This window comes from Rhinichthys klamathensis, unplaced genomic scaffold (assembly GCF_029890125.1).
Source record: "Rhinichthys klamathensis goyatoka isolate OS25496 unplaced genomic scaffold, OSU_Roscu_1.1 h1tg000006l_1, whole genome shotgun sequence".
Taxonomy (NCBI): Eukaryota; Metazoa; Chordata; class Actinopteri; order Cypriniformes; family Leuciscidae; genus Rhinichthys; species Rhinichthys klamathensis.
Window position 1 is genome coordinate 8069331 of NW_026606559.1, and position 22683 is coordinate 8092013.

Consider the following 22683-nt stretch of genomic DNA (forward strand, 5'->3'; position numbering starts at 1 on the left):
GGTCTCAACAGCAGACGTGGTCTCAACAGCAGACGTGGTCTCAACAAAGTGGTCTTCTGTAGCTGTTAGTTCTTTGACGCCGGCTCGGCTTGATGTGTCACGGTCTTAACACTTTCAGATTATTTTAGCCTCATGTTAATCAGTGTTGCCTAATGTAGTATGACTTCATACAATGTATAAAAGTGTTTTTATGATCGAAGGTTAATTCCTGTTGAGGTAATCAAATGTAAATGTATCAGTTTGTTTGAAGGCATGTGTTTATGTCTGGGTCTTATTTCACCCCAAAATATTAAAAAAAGACATATATATAATATAATTTTTCTATATAAGAAACTATGTAGATAAAGAAAAAGATAAAGCTTCTTTTATGTATTATGACACAGTGAAATGTGACATTTCGTGACAATTAAGCATATTTACCTCCTCCCCAATTCTCCTTAATGTAATGCAGAAATATATTTGTATTATTTCAGTTATTAACACTACCGCGAAAATATTTGGAGTCGGTACGTTTTTTTTAAAGTCTTTTATGCTCTCCGAGGCTGCATTTATTTGATAAAAAATACTATCAGGAACAGGAATATTGTAAAATATTATTAAAATAAAAGAACACTTTTCTATGTGAATAATGTAATTTTACAGTGCAGACTGTAATTTAAAATGTAATTTATTCCTTTGATCAAAGCTGAATTTTCAGCATCATTCCTCCAGTCTTCAGTGTCACATGATCCTTCAGAAATCATTATATGATGATTTGCTGCTCAACAAATATTTCTTAATATTACCAATGTTGTGGTGCTTCAAATAATTTTGAGGGAAAAAAAGTATTATAGTTTCCACAAAAATGTGATTAGAAAATTCAAAAGAACAGCATTTATTTAAAATAGATATCTTTTGTAACATTATAAATGTCTTTACTGTCAATTTTGGTTAATTAACTTACTGAATAAAAGTATTAATTTCTTAAAAAAATAAAAAGACTTACTCCAAACCTTTAAATGTTAGTTAGTCTTATTTATGCTGATTTAAATAAAAAGTCATTACAGTAATAAGAATTTCCATCGTGAGTTACAAACAAAACTTAACATGAAAATTGTTTATTAAAGGGGTCATATGATGGAAATTCTTATTACTGTAATGACTTTTTATTTAAATCAGCATAAATAAGACTAACTAACATTTAAAGGTTTGGAGTAAGTCTTTATTTATGCTGATTTAAATAAAAAGTCATTACAGTAATACGAATTTCCATCGTGAGTTACAAACAAAACTTAACATGAAAATTGTTTATTAAAGGGGTCATATGATGTGATTTTTTTTTTATAGTCCTTTTTCAAGTAGCTGTTAGTGCAAGTATAAGATCTGCATATTTACAAAGCTCAAAGTCTCAAACCCAAAGAGATATTCTTTATAAAAGTTAAGGCCCAGCCACGCCTTCCTAAAGCGCTTCGTTCACACACAAATCTACGTCAGTGTGTGGGGCAGAGTTTCATAACACCGCCCAAATGTATACGCAAAGAAAGAAGCCGTAACTTTTATTCTCGCTGTATTATTGTTATTTTGTTTATTACCAAACAAAGCATATAGAATTTACATCTTAATACATCCAAAAACATGCCGGAGTGTACAAATTGATGAATTAATCAAAAAACTGTATATTCATTAAAGGGTTAGTTCACCCAAAAATGAAAATTCTGTCAGTAATTACTCTCCCTCATGTTGTTCCAACCCCGTAAGACTTTCGTTCATGTTCGGGACACAGATTAAGATATTTTTGATGAAATCTGAGAGCTGGATCACTCCTTCATAGGCTGCAAGGTAATTTCATCTGCCGGCCCAGAAAAGTTAGTAAATGCATCGTTAAAATAGTCCGAGTGACTACAGTGGCTCAATCTTAAGTTTATCAAGCGACGAGAATATTTTTTGTGCATAAAAACAAAACAAATATAACGACTTTATTCAACTATTAATTTTCTTCCGTGTGGGCCTCTGAGTTCACGAGAGCGCCACGACGCATGTGCGAGAACTGAGAAGCTTAAATACCAGCATCCAAGCTTGTTTATGGAGGCTAGCTAATTTCACAGGTAGTTTAGCAATTTTAAAATCACATCCACCCAACAAATCAAACACATGTTTTGGAACTGTATTATTGTTGCCGCCATGTCGTGGAGACGCTGTGTTTTTCATCGTGAAAGCCAAACTACTTTGTTTGGCCTTCCTAAAGAGGACACAATTAGAAACAGTGGTTAAGCTTTATTTACAACACTGTTCCAGAACAGTACAACTAAAATATTCGACTGTGTGCTGCACATTTTCGGAATTTGCTTCTGATTGTTCAAACGCGAGTTTTGAGCAGTATAGAGTAGCGCTTGCTTGTCCTTTCTACGATCACAAATGCAGACATAGTTTAATGTTTACATAGTGCTCTCACACCCGTAGCGCGGCGCGGTGCGACGCGTAAAAAGACAGTATAAGTGATTAGAATCAGTAATTATGTCCACAATGAAATAAAACCTTACCAATTTGATACGATCTGGTCCAGTCGCGCTGGCAAAGTTGATCGATCAGCTTGGACATCTGTATTTCCCAGATCAGATTCGGGCTCGAATTGATAAGGTAGAACCGACATTATCACCTGTCATTATTGCTTTAGGAGCTGATGTTCCAAATATGGTAAGGGGCGTGACCTTTCCGTCACATCCGCCAATCACAATGCACTGGATCGCTGGCCAATCAGAGCACACCGTGCTTTTCAGAACGATGAGCTTTGTAAAAATCAACGCGTTTCAGAAAGACGGGGTATAGAGGAGCAACAATAATGTACAGTATGTGTAAAATAATGACTTTTCTTTACCTAAAACCACGTAAACGCTTTGCATTAAACCAAATACACAAAATAATGTTCTTTTTAGAACCATCTTCTGACCCCTTTAAAATTAAACACCTGGACACAATTATAAAGAGAATTTGAGGAAAATGTGCTTTCATTTCAAAACGCTCCCAAAAATATGCACATTTTTTATGCAAAACATATTTTCACATTGGTTTTTGATTTTTGGGGTGAACCATGATTCAGACATGTTTTGCCTAGATTGAGCCGTATGTGTCTTGAGAGTGAGCGTGTTAATTCAGCTCCACTCTCTGTCTCCACCAATCCCTCTGGTTTTGCGTGACAGTAGAGGTCCGAATCAGGATTCCCTGTCCCCCCTTTCCTCCCCGGGGGTGTCACTGCCCCCTTCACTGGGGCAGAGCAGTCCTAACTGCCCCTCCACACCCAGCCCAGGTCAAGTCTCAGCCAGGTGAGAGCAGTGGTACTCTCTCTCTCTCTCCGTGTCTCTCGGGTGACCCTCTGTCGGTGGTAGATTAACCAGCATGCTCTCTTCCCGTAGGCAGCTGTGGTGTTGGCCGGTGGTGGGTTTGATGGTCATGACGCTAGGCCTGCACTGACGTCAGTGTTGTTTTCTCTTCTTCAGGCAGTTGCAGCAGCAGCAGGAGTTAGACGGAGGGATCGGCAGAGATGCAGCCTATGAAACCAATCAGGTCACTCTTCCTCAGGTGAACACACTTTCCTTCTAACCAGTGGTTCTCCAACTCGGCTCCATGTTGTCAGAATGTGTGTTTTTTCATAAAAGCACCAGTCGACTGATTATTCAATTCACTAGTTTTTAAAAAATGGTCACACCTTGGTTGTTCGTAGTCATTTTTGTTGTTGGTCACACATTTTTATTAGTTTTTAACGACTGTGTACTTGCATTAAAATACAATTGTTAGATACAATGTACTTATTGTGTTGATGTTGTATTGCAAACACTTGTTCTGCTATTGAGGTGTATTGCGGGTAAGGTTAGAGACAGGTTTGATGTATGGGCAGGTTTAGGGTTGGTTAAGATGTAAGAGAACGGTCAACAGTGTACTTGCAGCTGTAATTACATGCAGGTATTTTTTCAATATAAGTACAATGTAAAACACACTATGTACACAATAAGTGCATTGTATCAAATGATTAATTTAAATGTTAGTACATCGTAGTTAGACACTTAATATAAAGTGGGATCTTGTTGTTTAAAGAAATGTTATAACACTAACTTCCTTGAGGTTGTAACAATAAAATGATGCACTTTTAAGTTTTAAATAAAAACGGAAATCGTTCAGAAATGAACGAACAGCCTAATGGTGCGTTCACACCGGACGCGAATAGCGCGTCAGGCGCGAGTGATTTCAATGTTAAGTCAATGCAAAGACGCGTTACGCACGTAAAAAATTTCTGCGGCACGAAGGAGGCGGTAGACGCGAATACGCCTCATTCGTGCGTCAAGTTCGCGCGAATTAAGCGTCTGGCGCATTAAGCGCGAATGATTTAGTTAGTGCTATTTGTGCATTCACGCGTTTGACGCGATTTCGAGTTGAAAAATCTGAACTTCTGCGTCAATTCGAGCCGCGTTAACCAATCAGGAGCCTAGCTGCTTGCTGCTGTCACGTGGTGAAGTATCCGGATGCTTCAATAAATTATTTTGTAATGTGACTAATACCTGTGTGGTTCTAATGCACAACAAAGCAAATATTTTATCACATAAAACTTGATTTCAATATATGAGACATTCATTTTGTATTGAATGCTATATTCCATATCTAGATTATATGAAATATTACTATAATGTAAAGACAACCAACATACTATAGTGCATAATTTCGTGTCTGGACAGTGTTGTGTGAGAGAGAAAAAATCACAGGACAGGTTAATCACTTTTGGAGGCTGGCTCCATTTATCATCAACATAAAAATAAATGATGGTGGATGAGGGCGAGGGTGATCCTCGGTCCGATGCGGGACAACAGGTCATCAAACTGGCCGCGGGACAGGCGGAAGTACCGCTGAAAGCGCCCGTCATCCAGGCGCAGCTCCTGGAGCGAGCAAATGGTGAAACTCGCCAAACTGGGTTCGCCTCCGAAGGGTCTGGTGGACCCAAAAACGGCGACGATGATCCCTACGCCGCTGTTCTCCAGAGCAAATACAGAGCGGTGACTCTCCCGACCCGATGAATGCTTGATCAAAATAAAAAAGATGGCCGCCAACGGGTTTTGAATCCGACGTCAGTTTCACTCTTGACGCGCGAATTAACACAAAGTGGTCATGCGTCGAACTAGACGCGGTAGACGCGAATTTGACGCGCTATTCGTGTCCGGTGTAAACGCACAGTAAGAGGGTGAACTAATTACAAAACATGAATTTATGATGTGAACTGTTTCTGCTGTCTCACTTCAATAACAGAACAACGTTTTGTCCACTTAAATTGTTAGTCGGTTTCTTCACTAAAATCTTTTATTACTTTTTCATGATCATCATCCTCTCATAATTTCCACTCTCTCTCTAACCCTAAAATGAAACAGTCCTTTTTTTTGTTACAGCACCTTTAAGATTGTATGTAAATGAGCACTTCAGCACATCAGATTTGCTAACCTGTTCACATAATGACTGTCTGTCTCCATCTGTGTTTCTCTCAGGTTCCTGTGCAGACTGTAGGTGTAGTCAGTGCTGATCACAGTAAGACTCCCCATAAACACACACACACACACACTACTGGGGCCAGTTCTTCGTACCTCGCTTAATACATCCGAGATGATTTGACAGATGCCAGATCTTCTAATCGTGATAACTGATGAAAGACCACATCACACACCTGACAGAAAACTTGATGAATTTCTAGACCTCAATCTCTCAATGAGTAAAACTGACTGTGCTTATATTATGATAGACTACACAACATAATAATAATACCATTATTATTATTTAAAATTATTATTGTCCCTGGTTCATTAGCTACTCATGTAAGAAAGTTGCAGTGGCTGGGACAGACTTTAAGTATGACCTCCGCTATAGTCCAGTTTACACGAAATAAGATTTGAGTTTATAATACATAAACAGGTTTGAGTTTATGGACCTGTTGCCATGACAGCAACTCCAGGATGAGCTTCGAAGAACCTAACAATCATATATAACTGAGTAATTCATGTATGAAGAACACAGACACACATTCAGAATCAATGTAAAAAGAACTTGTTTACTAGTAAACTCTACAGAATAAGCTACTTTTTAATTTGCCCCATAAAATAAAATATTAAAATTAGATAAATAAATGTATGTTAAATGTGTGATATTGTAGTAGTATTATTATATTACTTTGAGATGTAAATTTTACTACAAAATATATATGTATGTCATAATTACTTTGTTAAACAACTTTTACTTTTGTTAGTAAAGATCTAATCTGCTGCTTAGTGGCTACGTTCAGCAGGTCTGATGTTTTGCAAACGTTTACGTCACCCTAGATCAACATTTGTCACAATTCTGCGCTTGATGGGAGCCACTCCAAAGATTTTACATACCGGTAGTTCTTTGGTCACTGTAAATATGGAAGACGGCAGCGAAGTTAGTCAGTGGCGAGATGGTGAACTGTTATTCTCATAAGGGCATATTGCAGGTTAGAGGACCCAACGAGTCAATGTATAGAAAAATAATGTAGGATATACTTATAAATACGCTACAGAAGCTTCTGGAGTCGTTTTTGTGAGAGAATTTTACTTCCGCGTCTGAAAATGGGCGTGACGTAACGGGCGGGAGAGCGGTCGATTCAAACAACAGGAAAACAATGGATCGTAATGACATTTCGGACGCGGAGGAAATACTTACTCGTATGACGGACCACAGCCACAGTTAGCCTAGCCATAGGCCAGGGTTAATGTTAGACAGAACGGTCAGAGACACATTGAGTTGTGGTGTGAGGAGAACCAGTGGAGAACAGGACAGCTGTCTTGGTGAGAGAGACCAGTGTTAGCTTATAGATATATACACGTTCGCTAACGATATACACTGTGCTCACAATATTGTACAGATTATTACCATCGTATATCAGGCCAGCAGACATGAGTATGTTTAGGGTATATAGGCTACTATTAAATGTATAAAAACTATACTTGAGTATATTTGTATTGTACTAAATTATTTTTAATACATATTTTTCACCTGGGTTATAACATAAACAGAAAATTAAAAATTTGAATATTTAAACAATCTTGAGTAATTTTGTTTTTCAATTACAAGTTGCCTCTATTGACTACCTATATCACACTATTTGATGCCATTGGTACAGTATTAGACGATCAATATTTTTGCTTCGGCATCCCATGTTAAACTCCATCAAACCTCCGATCTGAAGTGAACGCTACACACGACCGCGTTTCTCGAAGCCGATGCGGAAGAGAAATCCCGTCTCTTCACCGGCACACACCGCACCAGGCACGAAAGACACCGTCCTTTTTCTTGTTATGGAAACCCGTGGACTCGATGTCCTGACAGGCCGCAGTTTTTGCAAACTCCAAACTCCACAAATAATTTAGCATGACGATGATAAATTGAAATACAAAAACTACCGAAAACACACTGACTCACGGCCGCTCTCACTGAACACCAGCCTACTCTGCACTGAGGCGAGGCTGAGGCTCCCTAGCGTGGCGTAAAATGACGCGATGTTGAGAGAGAAAAAAGCCGTTTTTACGAGCAGTCCAAGAAACGCTCACTTTATCTACTAAATTAGTGCCCTTATGTCATTTTAAAACATTTTAAATCCTGAAAAAACTTTTCATATGGTATTTTCATACAAGGTTATATTAATTTAGTTTTTTTTTTTTACCTGCAATATTCTCTTTAAAAATTACAGTGACCGCTCTATAAAAGCAAAACGTTGCTTTCTCCTGATGACTATAACCTTAATTATAGTTTGGCTATAACCTTAACTTAAATGAGCATGTAAATGCTGACTGTAGTAATCTCTGTTTACTTGCGTATAATTTTGTGCTGCGTGCCGACTTTGTTATTGTTCTTTTGCACATGCGGGTTAGTTCAGGATCTGTTCACACTCAAATATTATATTAGCCACATTTAGAAAATAATGTGAACAGCCAAACAAATAAATTGGCTACAATCAGTAGATTAGAGCTCAATTCTGATTTATTGTCCAGAGTCACGCAGAACATTTAGTGACACACCTAATATCAAAAAATATATATATTTTTTTATTTCTAACCCAGCTTCAGTGATTTAACACGTCTCTGTCTCTCTCAGACTCTAAGGCCGTGTCATCCAGTGCCTCCAGTGGACAGCAGGTTTACCCACCAGCAGCGTCTTTCCCCAGTACTGCACGTCCCAGTGAGCCCTTCAGGTACCACACACACACACACACCTCAGCATTATCCTGTTGTTTGGCACAGAAATCTAGATGTGCTTTCCTCCTGTTGGCACGGTCTTTCCGCGCTCCTCTGACCGTGCTCTTCTCTGTTCTCAGGTCAGCAGCGATGGCCCAGCAGATGGTGCCGGTGTCTCATTCAGCAGGTCAGATGCTGGCGCAGATGTCCCGTCAGAGCACGCCCTCTGGAGTCGCCGTCAGCAACAACAGCCCCATCCAGGCCCCGGCGGGACCCTCAGTGTCGCCTGGAGTCTGGTCTGCCACACGACCTCCCTTCAACACACAGGTAGACATGTCACGCCTATAGGGGGGGCGCGAGAGATCAGCAGAAAAAAACAGCCGTTGCAAAGGGCGTTCAAGTGCGTGAATAGCAGTTATATAACCTTTGTTATATATTGGCGCTTTTATATATTTTTCATCCAGAGCATCACTGAAATATTTTTTTTTTATTTGTTGGTATTTAAAAAGACAACACATAATGTTACATTCAATTAAAAATAAGAAATTACAGACTGTCTCAATTTAAACCCTTCCAGAACCCTCCCACCCACAAAAAATAAAATAAAATAATTGAAAATAAATTGATTAGAATAAACATTCCTCTCTCTAGTATTGGTCCTTCCTTGTTCCAGTAGCTAAAAACTTCTTGGATCCACCTGTCGTGCGATGGGGGAGTCACATGTTTCCATTTGAGAAGAATGGCTGGTCTAGCTAAAACAGAAGTAAAGGCAATAACCTGGCGAGATGAGATAGACAAGTCAGGTCTCGAAGGACTGCCAAAAAGAGCAGTCAGGGGGTTGGGGTCCAACTCTATGTTAAGAGCATTATTAAGTGTATCAAAAACATTGGACCAAAAGTCTGTCATCCGAGGACAGCTCCAGAACATATGAAGATGATTAGCAGGAGACTGCTTGCAACAATGACAAGTAGGGATGGGACGGTATGAAAATTTCATATCACGATTATAGTGACCAAAGTTATCACGATTATCAATATTATCACGGTTTTGTTAAAATGAGATGGAAATGTTCAAAAAGAACTGATGCTCACCCTGAGAACATTTGAAAATCAACAAACAAAAAATACAATTAGCAGGCTAGCAGCTATATGCACTTTTTTAAGCATAAACATTATATTAACATTAACATGGAGCCCTGAGAGTGAGAGGTAGTGCAGGTTTTAATGAACCCGTCATTAAACCCTATCATTAATAATGATAATAACACTTATGGATGTGTGTATGACTGAATATTATTATTATTAATAAATAATAAATCGCTTTCTCTCTCTCACACACACTCACACGCACGCACGCACACACACTTTAAATGAACAAAATATGTTGGTTGGGTCAGGGTGACTAAACTACTGGAATACTTATAATGACTATTGTACATAGCAACGCACTACACAGCGCACATCCATGTCTCGGATCACCGTGGACGCAATCTCTGGTTTCATTCAAATGTGTATGTCTTGCGTCTCAGTTTTGATTGTATTGAAAATTAAATCAGAGTAATTTAGTATTAATACTACTAAAATATTGTTGAAGTGATCACATTTACTTTACGATTGATTTGGACAAGCTGTAACTTGTATAATGGATTTATAAACCGGCAAGATTTAAAAACATTAAGTTAATCACAATTCAATATTTTCATGTCCCTGAAATTATTTCTGTGGTAAAAAATAAAACTGTAATAAGTTTACTATGAATGAATACAATACATTATGCCTTAAATGTCACCCTTAATAGTTTGAATATGTTCGTTCGTCTTGGCTCAAATCCACTTGCTGTAAAACTTTTCTCTTCGCGGAAGCTTTGCAATAATTACAAGTGAGATAATGAAATAATTCATCCCCAATAAATTTTTTGTCTAATTATTTGCCCAAGTTAGTTGTGCTATTAAGGTAAAAATTAACTCAGTGGGCGGTTGTCACGTAACGTTAGATGACTTAGCAGATTTGACGTGTTTCCCCCTTTTGCAGCGACTTTCCTCTTGCAAGATTTGCAGACAGGGTGCCCATCCTCGATTAAATTGCCCTCGGGACTCTTGTAATAGCCAAAATACGACCATACCTCCGATTTTGTCCTCTTGGATGGCTGAAAAATCTCCCGTGCGCTGTCACTGCCTTCCGCCATGTCTTCTCGCGCAAAAAAAACAACATTGCATCTGCGCGCCTGCTCGCGTCGCGCCTGCGTCAGACTGATTCTGGCTGGACAGGATTTACCGCGAGTTTTCAAAATCACGATAATCAAACACGGTTTTTATGATAATTAAATTTTAAACGATAATACTAACCGCCAGGACATTTTATCGTGGTTTATCGTGAAACCGGTAATCGTCCCATCCCTAATGACAAGCATCACTCACATCTGGGTAATTTTTTTGCCAATCTGGCATTAGTTAGATGAGCTCGGTGGAGCACCTTGCAATAGGCCATGTCTGGCACAAATGGAAGAGCAATGGACTAATCTTAGAATTTCGTCCCATTGATCATCGGTAATAGAAACACCCAGGTCATTCTCCCACAACTCTCTCAGAGAAACGGTAGGGTCTACATTAAGTGTACTTATTAAGTTGTAAATAACTGAAATTAGATGTTTCTGGCCTGCACCTAAAGTGAGAAAATGATCAAGAGGGCATTATCACTGAAATGTTTAAATGTTTTTGTTTAATTCAATTAAAAGTTCTGATCTTCCATTTTCTCTTAATGTGATATCAATGACATTACAAAGTGAAACTACTGCAGGTGTTTTTCATTGCTCGTTTTTACATTTTTTAAAAATCTTTGTTTTTATTAGCGGCAGATTTTTAAAAAATGTTTAAAGGGAAGGCACGACCAAAAGAGTTTGACAACCACTGCTATAGGGAGAGCATGTTTTTTTGTGTCAGTTTACTGTATTTTTGACCGTTTACTGTGTTTTATGCTTGGTCAAAAACAATAAAAAAAATTATTATTCCAAACTTTTGACTGGTAATGTATATAATTGATTCCTTCACTTTACTACAGTGTTAAATCCCATTTCTATGTAAATACTCTCTTTGTCCAGCAGGTGGCAGGTCAAGTTGGGAAAAGTCCGTCATCTCAGTTTAACATGGGTGGTTTCAGCTCCGCCCCAACATCTTCCACTTCCTTTGGCCAGATGGGCGGAGCTTCTGCTTCAATGGCAAACGCATCAAGTTACCAACAAATAAACAATCACACCAACCCCTCAACTAATGGATATGGTACATATTTTGCAGCATATTTATAAAAATGAACCGTTGTGCCTGTTCCAGCTCTCAGTTTTGCTCTTTCATTTAGGTGACGTCAGTCAGATGGCAGCGCAGTTCAGCTCCAGGCCAGTAGAGGGAGTTACAGGGTGGCAGCAGTGGCAAAACCAGCCACACACGCAAGGCACTGCAGACACACACCCGCAAAACCACCAGCCAGAGATGTTTCCAGTGAGTGAGGAACAGACCTAAGTTTAATTATTTACTGTATGCTTTACCTGTACGCCACAGCTCTCATTCACACTTGGACATATTCAAACATTGCATGCAAATATGCGGCAGGTTTGTTGTCAGAAACAAAAAACACTGAAGCAGGGGGGCTGTCACATGACTTAGCCAGGGTTCCCAGGTCTTAAGGTTTATAAAATTTAAGGTCACAAAAAGACTTATTGTTTATAATTAAAAGACCTGCATTATGCATAAAATCTTTTAAAAAAAAGAAAAGATTTTACTAGTATACGCACAATAATCTGTCTTTCTTTAAAGGGGAACTATTATGCCTTTTTTCAGTCTTTTGTTTTTAGGCTCTACTTGAATAGGTTTTCATGCTTGAATGAAAAAAAAGAAATCACATATTTGACAATGTTGCAGCTCCTCTCTTCCCAGTCAGTCCTGTCTCTTTTGGCACTTTTCCACTGCTGGTACGGCTCAGTACGGTTCGGCTCGGCGCGACATGGTTCGGCTCGCTTCGCTTTTCCACTGCTGGTACGACTCGGCTCGGCACGGCACGGCTCGGTTCGCTTTAGCTCGGTTTGCTTTTCCACTGCAGTTAGTACCGCTTCAAAGTGTGTGGGATTATAGACTGACCGTTATAGTTTATCCGCTCCTCGGCAACCAACGAGACGAACGTCTGCACTTCGTCCACTGACCACGATTCAGCCATTTCTTTTTTTATGGAAGTTTTCTTTTTTTCCTTTTCTCTTTAAGCAAGTCAAGCAAGTAGTTTTAAAACAGGTGCTACAGCGGTGGCTGTTGTCTACTGGCTATTTAAATCTAGTGGGTTTAGTGTCTCGTGTCGCAAATACAATGACGCTGATAGTGACGATTCTGTCTGTCTGACCAATCAGTGATCTGTAGTGTTTTCACGTCACATTTAGTATCGGTACGGTACGCTTGGAACCTCAACAGAGCAGGTACCATTTAAAGCGAGCCGAACCATGCAGTGGAAAAGCGCCAAAGCGTGCCGTACCGAACCGAACCGTACCGTTCCATGCAGTGGAAAAGCGCCATATGAAGCCCCTTCTTCTGAAAAGCACACTGTGCTCTGATTGGTCAGCTGGACCAGTGTATTTTGATTGGTCAATCGCTGTGTGTGTGTGTTTGGAGAGATGTTAAGGCCCTTATCATAACGAGTTTCACACACTACTAACTCACTCAACCAGGCCCCGCCCCCTTACTTTGTGTATGGCCTCGGCAGGAATTATTTTAATGAGAAATAGCGGTTGACCAATCACAACCCACTGGTTCAGCCGACCTATCAGAGCACACTGCTTTTCAGGAGGTGGTATATATAGAGGGAATGCGTATGACGTCACCGTCAGCTGGAGTGATTGCGGTCACGCCCACTCGAGTGGCAAAAAGACTGAGCGGCAGCATTGGTTTTCAGCGTGAATGCCGTGAAAAACACAAAAAACACATCTAAAATGGGAAAGAGCTTTGCGGTTGACTGTACAACTACATTTCACAAGAAATCTGAGGTATATTTTTACAGACTGCCAAAAGCTACAGAACAGAGAAGCAAATGGATCGATGCAATTCATAGAATCAACTTGACTCCAGAGAAAAGTGGATTTGCAGTTATCATTGAGCACGTTTACATGCACACCAGTAAGATGATAACTCACATAAATCAGCTTATTGAAATAACCAGTTTCCCGTTTACATGCAAACCAGTAACCATGACAACACAAGTAAACCGTGTTTACATGACTTTATTAATAAATCAGGCCATGACCGTGTGACGACAAAACAATCATTTGCGTATCTGACTTCATTTGTTTTGTCGGTTGATGTTAAATAAAGCTTGCAACATGTCAGCGGGAAACTTACAGCTCGTATATTCTCTCATGTCATGCAGTTACAGATGCAGCGTTTTGACTGAACCACTTCTACTTCTGCTGCACGAGATGAGAAAAAAAAGCAGAAAGCAGGTTAATGCGTTTACATAATGCGAAATCCGAGTAAGAGGCAAAAAACTACCAGTGTAAAAGAAAACGGGTTTCCCGTGTTTACATGACCACATGCGTTGTCATGACAAAAAAAAACTATAGGCTACAAGTTTTAGGGCTGGACGATATGATTATAGCCTATATATAACATTGATATGAGTGATCACCTGGATTTAGACCTACCTATATTGTATTTATATAAAGCGTTCACAGGCAAATTTGCTTCACGTATTTCCCCGGCGTCGAAATCCGGCACACAAATGTCAGGAAACACAATGGCTGCGTGTCAATGTGGATCACTGGATCTTTGGTAGGCCTAAATTGTAAGGAACACTTATATCGAGTCCAAACATCGTTTGTTTTACTCTCGTTTCCGCAGTTTCCCCTATTAAATCTAGTCACGCAGCAGCTCTTTTGCCACTCAGTCCAGCTGAGGGGGCGTGTTCACGTGGGACACGTGACATCAATGCATTCCCTCTATTGGTACATGAACCAATTTCTTTACATAGAATAAAACATGTATTGAAATTTTTGCTGTTAGCCATTTTTGCAGTTGAATGTGTGCTGCAGCCTGTTTATATAAAATATAAGATTAATGGTTTATTTTGAGATTTAAGACCCGTTTACTCCAAGGACGATAACTATAAACAAAACGAATTACTATATTAGCGTCCACACCCGTGGACAATGTTGACGTTTATTCTAAGCATGCTGCACTTTTCTCATCTGCTATTCTGATTGGCTCTCAATGTTTTTATTGTTCATCAGCTGGAAAAAATTGTTGGTAATGGTTCCTCTGTTTCATAGTTGTGGACTCGTCTATTGTTTTACATTTAGAATGATTTTAAAACTACCTTTATCGTTAAAGTTATCGTGAGTGGTCCTTTACATTATCCATTTAATTTGTGCAGCTCTTAAAAAGCCTAACTATATCACACAAGTCATATGAAATACTGTTATGATACTTTAGTGCTGTTTTTGTCATTTTTGAAGCTCAGTGGCACCGATCCCCATTGACTTTCATTGTTTGTGTAAGAGCAGCATGAACATTCTGCTAAACGTCATCTTTTGTGTTCCACTGACAAAATAAAATCATGCATGTTTGGACCACGAGTAAATGATGAGGGGATTGTCATTCTGTATGGTTTATTCCTTTAACACCCCTCTCTCTTTCTCTCCTTCAGGATGTTCTCTCCATATTGGATCAGACCGGCAGCTTCGGGAACGATGACTTTGGAGAGATGCCCATGTTTCCTCCCTTCCCCGAGTGATCCCGCTTTTCTCTGTCAGTTCCTTCACTCACTGTTGCTCTCTTATGTGCCATTTCTTACTCTTTTAACCAAACGGAGAGCAGGGTCGGACAGAATGGAGGCACAGGGGGATCTAGCGAAAGAGACGGATGTGTTGTGAGAATGGAAGTTATAAGCCATAATGTGAGGATGCAGGAGGGAGACAGAAACGGCGTAGCGCACAGACAGACAGACGGGCGTTGTTGAAACGTGTTCACTTTGAAACCACGCACACTTGCACACCTCTAGCACAAGCGGTCCCACACTGTCTCTGCCGTACACGCACATACTTTGATTTTTTGTTGGCAACGAGGAGGGTTAGTTTGCCCTATAAACACACACACACACACACACGCGCGCACAAAGGCAGTCTCGTCTGTCTGTCTCTGACTGTGATTGTGTACCGATTGCACTGCCTCTTTTCTAATGCCATGTGACATTTTGATCCCGATGTTAAAATGTGTCAGTAAGTCGTTCAGAAATACGTCCAGATCAGATGTGTTGGTCGGGTTCGTTGTTGTCTGTAAAGCAGAAGCATGTTTTTGTTTTTCTTCTTCTCGTTTTTAAGAGCTGCTTTTTTGAAGAACAGGCTCCCTTTCAGTTGATGACTTGGAATTTGAATTGAATTGGCCTGACAGGATGTTGAATTGGAAACACAGGAAGATTAGCCTCAATCAATTTTTACTGAATTGGAATTTTGCACATTAAAGGCTGGCATTTACTCACCTTTATGAGTTTCTTTCTACTGCTGAACACAAAAGAAGATATTTTGAAGAATGTTGGTGACCCAACCATGACATCATGACTTTGCGTAAACATACACGCCACTTTCAAGTCAAGTGGCGTGTTAGCTATACGCAGTGCCGGCGGTATGGGGGGGGCATTAGGAAATTGAATTATGATATAATTTACAAACTAATATCAGTTTAATTTAATTCAAATAATAAAAATATATGTCTACAAACTGCCCATTAGCTGAAAATATAATAAAGCCAACATAAAACCACAGTGTGGTGCTGTTGGTCAGTCTTGCTATTTTTTTGTATAGGCCTATTTAACCCTTATTTAATCAAATTTCTTAAGAGTCTTGCAACAATGTGTAATGGTTTAATTGTGTTTATTGTATGGGTTGCATCACTTCATGGTAATAGCTAACAGAAAAGGCAGTAGCAATAATATATATAGGATATCTGATATCCAAAAAAGTCCCCATACCTAGTGCCCACCCATTGAAAATAAATGCCCCCCTGCTGAGCGCAGTCTGGAGCCGCCTCTGTCTATACGCATTTTGAGCTATCCGCGTGTGTGTCCACGGCAAAACGAACCGTCATCTTTTGTGTGTATGTGTACGCCGTTAAGGGTCCGAGTGATTCCGCGTGTATGTACACGCTGTTAAATGTCCAAGCGAAACGAAGCAAAATGTATATTTACATCTGTGGAGCAATATTTTTTTTCCTAGGATGGTAGGGGAAGACTCATAAATGGTATTAACCCCAGTGACGGGTAGGTTTAGGGACGGGGTTGGGGTAGGTCATATATTTATATATACAGTAATGTAACGTTAAGTCAACGGCGTTGATAAACACGCTGAAAAGCGATTATGCGTGTTGATAGCACGCCAAAAATAGAAATACGAATTTGCGTGTCATACATACGCCATTTCATGAGATCAGTCTGGGTGACCAGACAGTTGATGGACCTCATTTGCATATATATGCAAGTCATTTGAGACCAGAAACATTCCTCAAAATATCTTTTGTGTTCAACAAATTCAGGTTTGGAACAACATGAGGGTGAGTAAACTATTTTTTTTTGGGTGAACTATCCCTTTAAACCCAAATATCCTCTATAAACATTGATTTTTAATATAAACTAATGTGGAAATACTTTGTGTGTATGATGTTTATAGGTAATACATCCAACTACTTGAAATTGTATTGCATTTTAAATGTTACTTCTCTAAATGTACCTTACTATTCTGCATCCTGTTTGCTACCTCAATTCAAATTGAGCATTTAAAAGTCCTGTTGGTGCAGTATAACAGACGCTGGTGCAGTAAAACTCCTCAGATGTTCTGCAGCTTTAAATGGACAGACGCGTTTCTGTCTGACCGTGTGTTTGGCCTGTGTTTCACTCAGGCCTGTCTTTGTAAATGCAATGAAAAAGATTTAAATCAAGCAATAATCTGTGTCGTCCTAAGCCATCTTTATTGCTATCCTAAGTATTGTTATCATAATGTTGTGTTTTAATGTAGAAAAGAAGAAACCTATAATGCTTAATCTGGACTGTCCATGTTTTGCTGTTGGGCTTCGTTTCTCCATGTGTTCATTTGGAAGTCGCTATTCCGAATTGGTTTTGTAGAAATATTCCAGAACTTCTATTGGCAGGTTTGATTATTGAATAGTTCATTTTCTTCTGATTTTTTTAATGAAATGATTGCTCTTGAATGTGGGTATCTTTTTCAGTGCATCAAAATCAGAAAACGGATTTGTTCCCCCCTCAGATATGAAAGGGTCATGCGTTAGAAATTGTACTTTTTTTTTCATCCAGATTTTTTTTAAGTTCTGTACAACATATAGAAAATTAACATATATAATGTATGTATATGAAATATTAAAGAGAACTGTTTGGGTTTTTGTATTAAAATACTATTATCAAAAAGTTACTGGTTGGTGGTGCCTTCATTTTAACTCATTGGTCACTTTTTTGACAAGTCATAGACCTTTTAAAACGAACAAGCACGGGACTCTGTTCGTCTCTCGCTGAATTGAGCAGACGCGTTCAGTTTTTAATTCTAATGTCTGTTTTCTAACTGAACTATTTGATTTTTTTTCTTTTTTGGAGCCAATCTTTTTATAGACATTAATTCAGGGCCTGGATTTTTGTTTTTACAATTGATTTCAACTGAACTCACAAAAAAAGACAAGTAAACAGTCAGTGATAAAATAAGAACAAATAATCAATTTACAAGTAGTAGAACACGTAAATAAAGATACAAATAAAATAAACACTTTAAGTTTTTTTTTTTTTCAGGTAGGTTTAACATAAGTAAAAATACTAAAGAAATTTAATAAGGAATAAAATGTAAAATAATACTGGGTGGTCTTCCCTGAGTAAATTAAATACAGATTAATCCTTACAATTAAAGTTACAAAAGTTAGTCATTCAAGAGCAGTGAGTGTCAATAATGTTAAAAAAGAAATCAGGCAAAAAGCAGGATGCTGTGACTTTAAGAGCTGTGCAGGTCCAATACACTGTTACACAACTTCCTCAACTGTTTACGTGCATACTCGTCAAGGCGGTAATTTTGTATACATTTGTGTGTATTTGACCATTTAAGCACAATTTGGTGCTGGTGAGCTGTTTGTGAGTCTTAAGTGGGCCATATATGTAGTCGAAATGTAAAATAAATTTCAAATTTGGTGCCTTCTCAGGGCTCTGGAGTGCGACCAAAAGGGTGCGACTAAATTTTTTCCTAGGTCGTTCTCGCAATCCTCGCATGATCGCATCCGTTGCCTCCATAGGGTTGCCTCTCCACAAACGAGTCTTTTGTTCTCCTTGCACGCATGGTTGGATCATATCGTGGTCTAAACCAATCAGAGATAGAGATTGGGCGGGTCTTTGCCTCTGATTGGCTGTGGTTATGCTCCGTGCTGAAAATGCTCTGTGCTGTCTTTGTGATTGAAATAAATTGCGACGTGAGCACCAGAGAATCAGTTACGGCAATCAGCAGCATCACCTAAATAAATGCAAGAAAACAGACGACGAAGAAACTTTTAAAAATGTAGGCTACTTGAACTAGGGCTAGGTGTAAAATATTGATTTCTCGATTTTAATCGATTCTCATTTTTACGAAACGGTTGGGCTATGCTGTTTTCAGTTGATGAATGAATGGAACATTGTAGCGAGCATCCCATCCAATAAATCGCAATCATCTTTGTGCTGTGTTACTATTGATATGAAACAAAGTCTCAGATTTCAAATTAGGTCCATTTTCTTATGAAATTCAAAAACATAAATAGTGTGTTGAGTCGACGCTGTGGCGTGAGATCGCTCTGGGTCAGCTCAACTCAAGAGAAGCAGCAGCGCGGCGCGCACATGATCTTCTCTTCCGTCTTAATAATACCAGTTACAGCGCCAAATAAACATGAAAGAGCATCTGAAAGTGTGCTAAAAGATAGAGTACAACTTATCGAAATCCGTATCATGTCACATGGAATCGCTCAATCAGTGTTTCAACCGTGGAAAGACGTCAGTAAAACGCTTGTAAACAATGTAATGTAACGTCACATTTAACTTACCTCAGAAAAAACATCCAGTGACCATAAACTCATTAGCTAGCTAGAAAAGTTAACTCTAGGGAGGAGCATTTTGCCAAATATATGCACCATATTGCATTTTCATTATAATTTTTAATGTTTTTCAATATTTAATGCATGTTGTTTCTTGTTTGAAAAAATCTGGCAAGTTTTTATGCAACCACCATTTAAATGTTTATATTTCATAAAACTTTATTATTATAAAAATAAATAAAAGTGTAATTTAATTGTTTGTGTACAAATCAGGTAATTTTTACCTTCAATATTATAGTAGGCTAATGAAGCATAGTGGGCTACAACTGACTCCCAATTTACAGCATTAGTTAAGAGATTTGTTTTCCTTGAGAAAATTTGCCATGTATTGTACCTGATATCTAAAATAATCAATATTGAATCGAATTGTGAAATTTGTGTCAATACCCTGCCCTAACTTGAACAATGTAAAAACAGCACTTTAATTATTATTATTTTTTTTAAGATTTATATTTTTATATACAGTATAATTGTGCTTAAAAAAAAAAAAAAACACCTTATTATTCTTATTCTTGTTTAAAAGCATTTACATAATATATATGAATCTATATGGAGCGTGATAAGAAGATGACCTTAAAATTGTGGCGTTAAAGGCGACGCGAGACGAGGAAAAATTTTAGAGCACCTAAATAAAAAAGTTAGGCACACTAGTGCAACCAAGGCAAAAAGTTAGTCTGGAGCCCTGGTTCTTGAAGCATCAGACTTTCGAAATCCCCTGGGAAAATAAGGAACGAGTGTTTGTAGTCTCAATCCCTCAACCAAGATATGGGACTTCCTGCTTAGAATGATGCAAAATGACGATTTTTACATCATTATAAGCAGGAACTGCAACACTGAAATCCTTATTTCTCCCGTCTCAGGGAAAAATGAGGGAATAATACACGACCATTCAAAAATATGACTGGGTTTCTAACGATACAAAGCTTAATGGAAATGGGTGAAGTGTCCCTTTAAACACTGGCAAGATTATAATAATGCAAATTATAAACTTCAGCGACGATGCGACACTGCCTTGATTGTGCAAGTGGCAATTCCTGTGTCAACTGTGCAGCTCGCTTATAGTGCAGACGTGATGTGGTGACGTGAAGACATTTTGGAGAGGGAAAGAGAGAGCACGCTGTCTGTGAAATTACAAAGTCATTTTCTGTGAGTGAGGCGTAAGTTATTTCATAAAGATATATTGTACTTCACATTCAACATAAGAATTATTTTACCCGCCGCGGACAGAGATTGAGACAGTGCCGCTGCATGTCATGCCATATAGCTCTCACGGCAGCATGAGATCGGTTTATGAGATCGGCCTTTATAGAAACTACCAATCAAACTACCCAAAGCGATTATCGACCGAAAGCGATCGGTAACCGGTCAATCGGAGCGGCCCTACAGACTAGCACAGCAAGCCTAGTAGCAATATGACAAAGTTCAGCAGTGCTGGTGCCAGTGGAAATAAAGCTCCAGAGGATAAAGGTTGATCATTTTTGGTAACACTATTTCAATGGTCCACTTTAGATATTAGACGGACTATAAGTAACTATAAACAACTCCGTGTCAACTTATTCTACTAACTCAAAACCTAACCTAACCTAACAGTCATTGTACAGTTATGTTTTTCATTAAGAATAATACTGAACCCACCATTCAAGCAAATGCTGCCTACGCATTGGAGAGAAAGTAAAATTAGAAGAATGTCTAAAGTGGACCATCGAAATAAAGTGTAACCTTTTTAAGAACTGATCACTGAAAGGTTCTTTAGGGAGCATCACTGCGAAGAAAAAAAAATGTTTTTGTTAAGTTTATAATATACAGGATTAGGGATGGGCATGACTAATCGACGATCGATAATCGATCACGTTAATTTGTTATCAATTAAACTAATGCAGGTTGTGTTGCTTAGTGTGAGTCTTGAAGCAATGAAATGAATTTCACTGTGAGGCAGCAATTAAACATTAACACTGAATCATGAAGAGAGCGGGTGTTTTCGGCGGCTGGACTGACGGTCACCAGGTTGCGGTCGCGTCTGACCCCAGATCATGTCAACATGCTTATCTTTCTCACCAAAAATCAGTAGACTGGTGCAGAAGTTGTATGTAAGTTACTAGTTATTTTTATGTGGCTTTGTTAAGTAGCATAATTTGTTAAAGCTGCAGTCCATAGCTTTTTTTGGGTTAAAAATGATCCAAAATACATATTTGAGAAAATACATAACCAGCCAGTGTTCAACACTCTCTGCTTGCCGTAGCTCGATTCAAAGCGGTAAGCTTGTAATAATGTTTTTAACTCTGTACACACACATCTGTACACATAAAGAAGAGTCTCGGCTAGTAGGCTATGAGTGTGAGGATGTTGGAGGTGGAGATTTAGGCTATCCTTAAAAATATTTTGGTTTGCAGTAACAGCAAAAAAAAGGTAGGTCTATATAATTTTTTTCAGCAAAAAAAAAGGACAATTTTGGTCATGGTGATTATGTCGGTATGAATTTAAACAAATTTGCATATCGTGACGCCACTGACTGGGTCTTCAACCCATGCCTTTGGGCGCACCATTGCGAATCTCATTCTGATACAGGTTGTAGACAACAAACAATTTGAAATCTTTGTCAAAAAACATGTGTATTGCATTAATTCCAGCTGCATTCATTTGGGGAAAAAGAGTGGATTTTCAGAGGGAAACAAATAAATTAAAATGACTAATCTCACCAGCGCCGCACCGACCAATAAAACAGCGCATTTGGCACTATCATCACCGAGCGCGAACCATTGACCGTGAATGAAACGAAGCGAACGCACAGGCCATAGTGTGACATGCGTAAACCAATGGTGTAAACATAATCATCATAGATGACGCCACGGGTTTTTATTTAAAAGAAAGAACGTAGCCTATGCAATTTATATTCACAATACTTACTATAATATAATTGATATTTGATTGCATTTGTATTAGTTGTTTGAAGAGTAAAAAAAAAAATCGGTCGGTCTTAATGTAAGTTTACAACCGGCAAGTTGGTCGGACTAAAAGGAAAAAAAAATAAAAAAATTGGGTCGGTCCTAAATTGACAAGGTCGGTCGGGTTACGGCAAACAAGAATATTTTTAAGGATGGCCTTATAGCCTTTTCTCACAGCACTTGATATAATTAAACTTCTCAATTTGATGGCGGATCCAGAAAGGTTCAAATGACAATCACCAGCGACAACTAGAGATTCACCCGCTGTGAAATGCAAAAGACTTCGGACTTCGGAGTGGCTACAGAAGAAAGAGACTGCAACCGGCCCATGCGAAAACAAGGATACATATCTGAAGGGCATTACATGTCGTCACGCAATGCTGACGTTGATAACATTAACAATTTGAGAACAAAG

General features: G+C 38.7%; 1 protein-coding gene across 1 annotated transcript in view; it reads left to right on the plus strand.

Annotated features, from left to right (window-relative positions):
* Nucleotides 1–15700, plus strand: part of arnt (aryl hydrocarbon receptor nuclear translocator) — a 36701-nt gene extending 21001 nt beyond the window's left edge. Inside the window, exons 14-21 of the mRNA XM_056257944.1 lie at nt 3177–3299; nt 3474–3555; nt 5502–5541; nt 8119–8215; nt 8339–8525; nt 11295–11472; nt 11549–11688; nt 14870–15700. Of these exons, the coding sequence (XP_056113919.1) occupies nt 3177–3299; nt 3474–3555; nt 5502–5541; nt 8119–8215; nt 8339–8525; nt 11295–11472; nt 11549–11688; nt 14870–14956 (934 nt within the window). The 3' untranslated portion in view covers nt 14957–15700. The remainder of the gene's footprint in view (nt 1–3176; nt 3300–3473; nt 3556–5501; nt 5542–8118; nt 8216–8338; nt 8526–11294; nt 11473–11548; nt 11689–14869) is intronic.
* Nucleotides 15701–22683: the final 6983 nt, after the last annotated feature.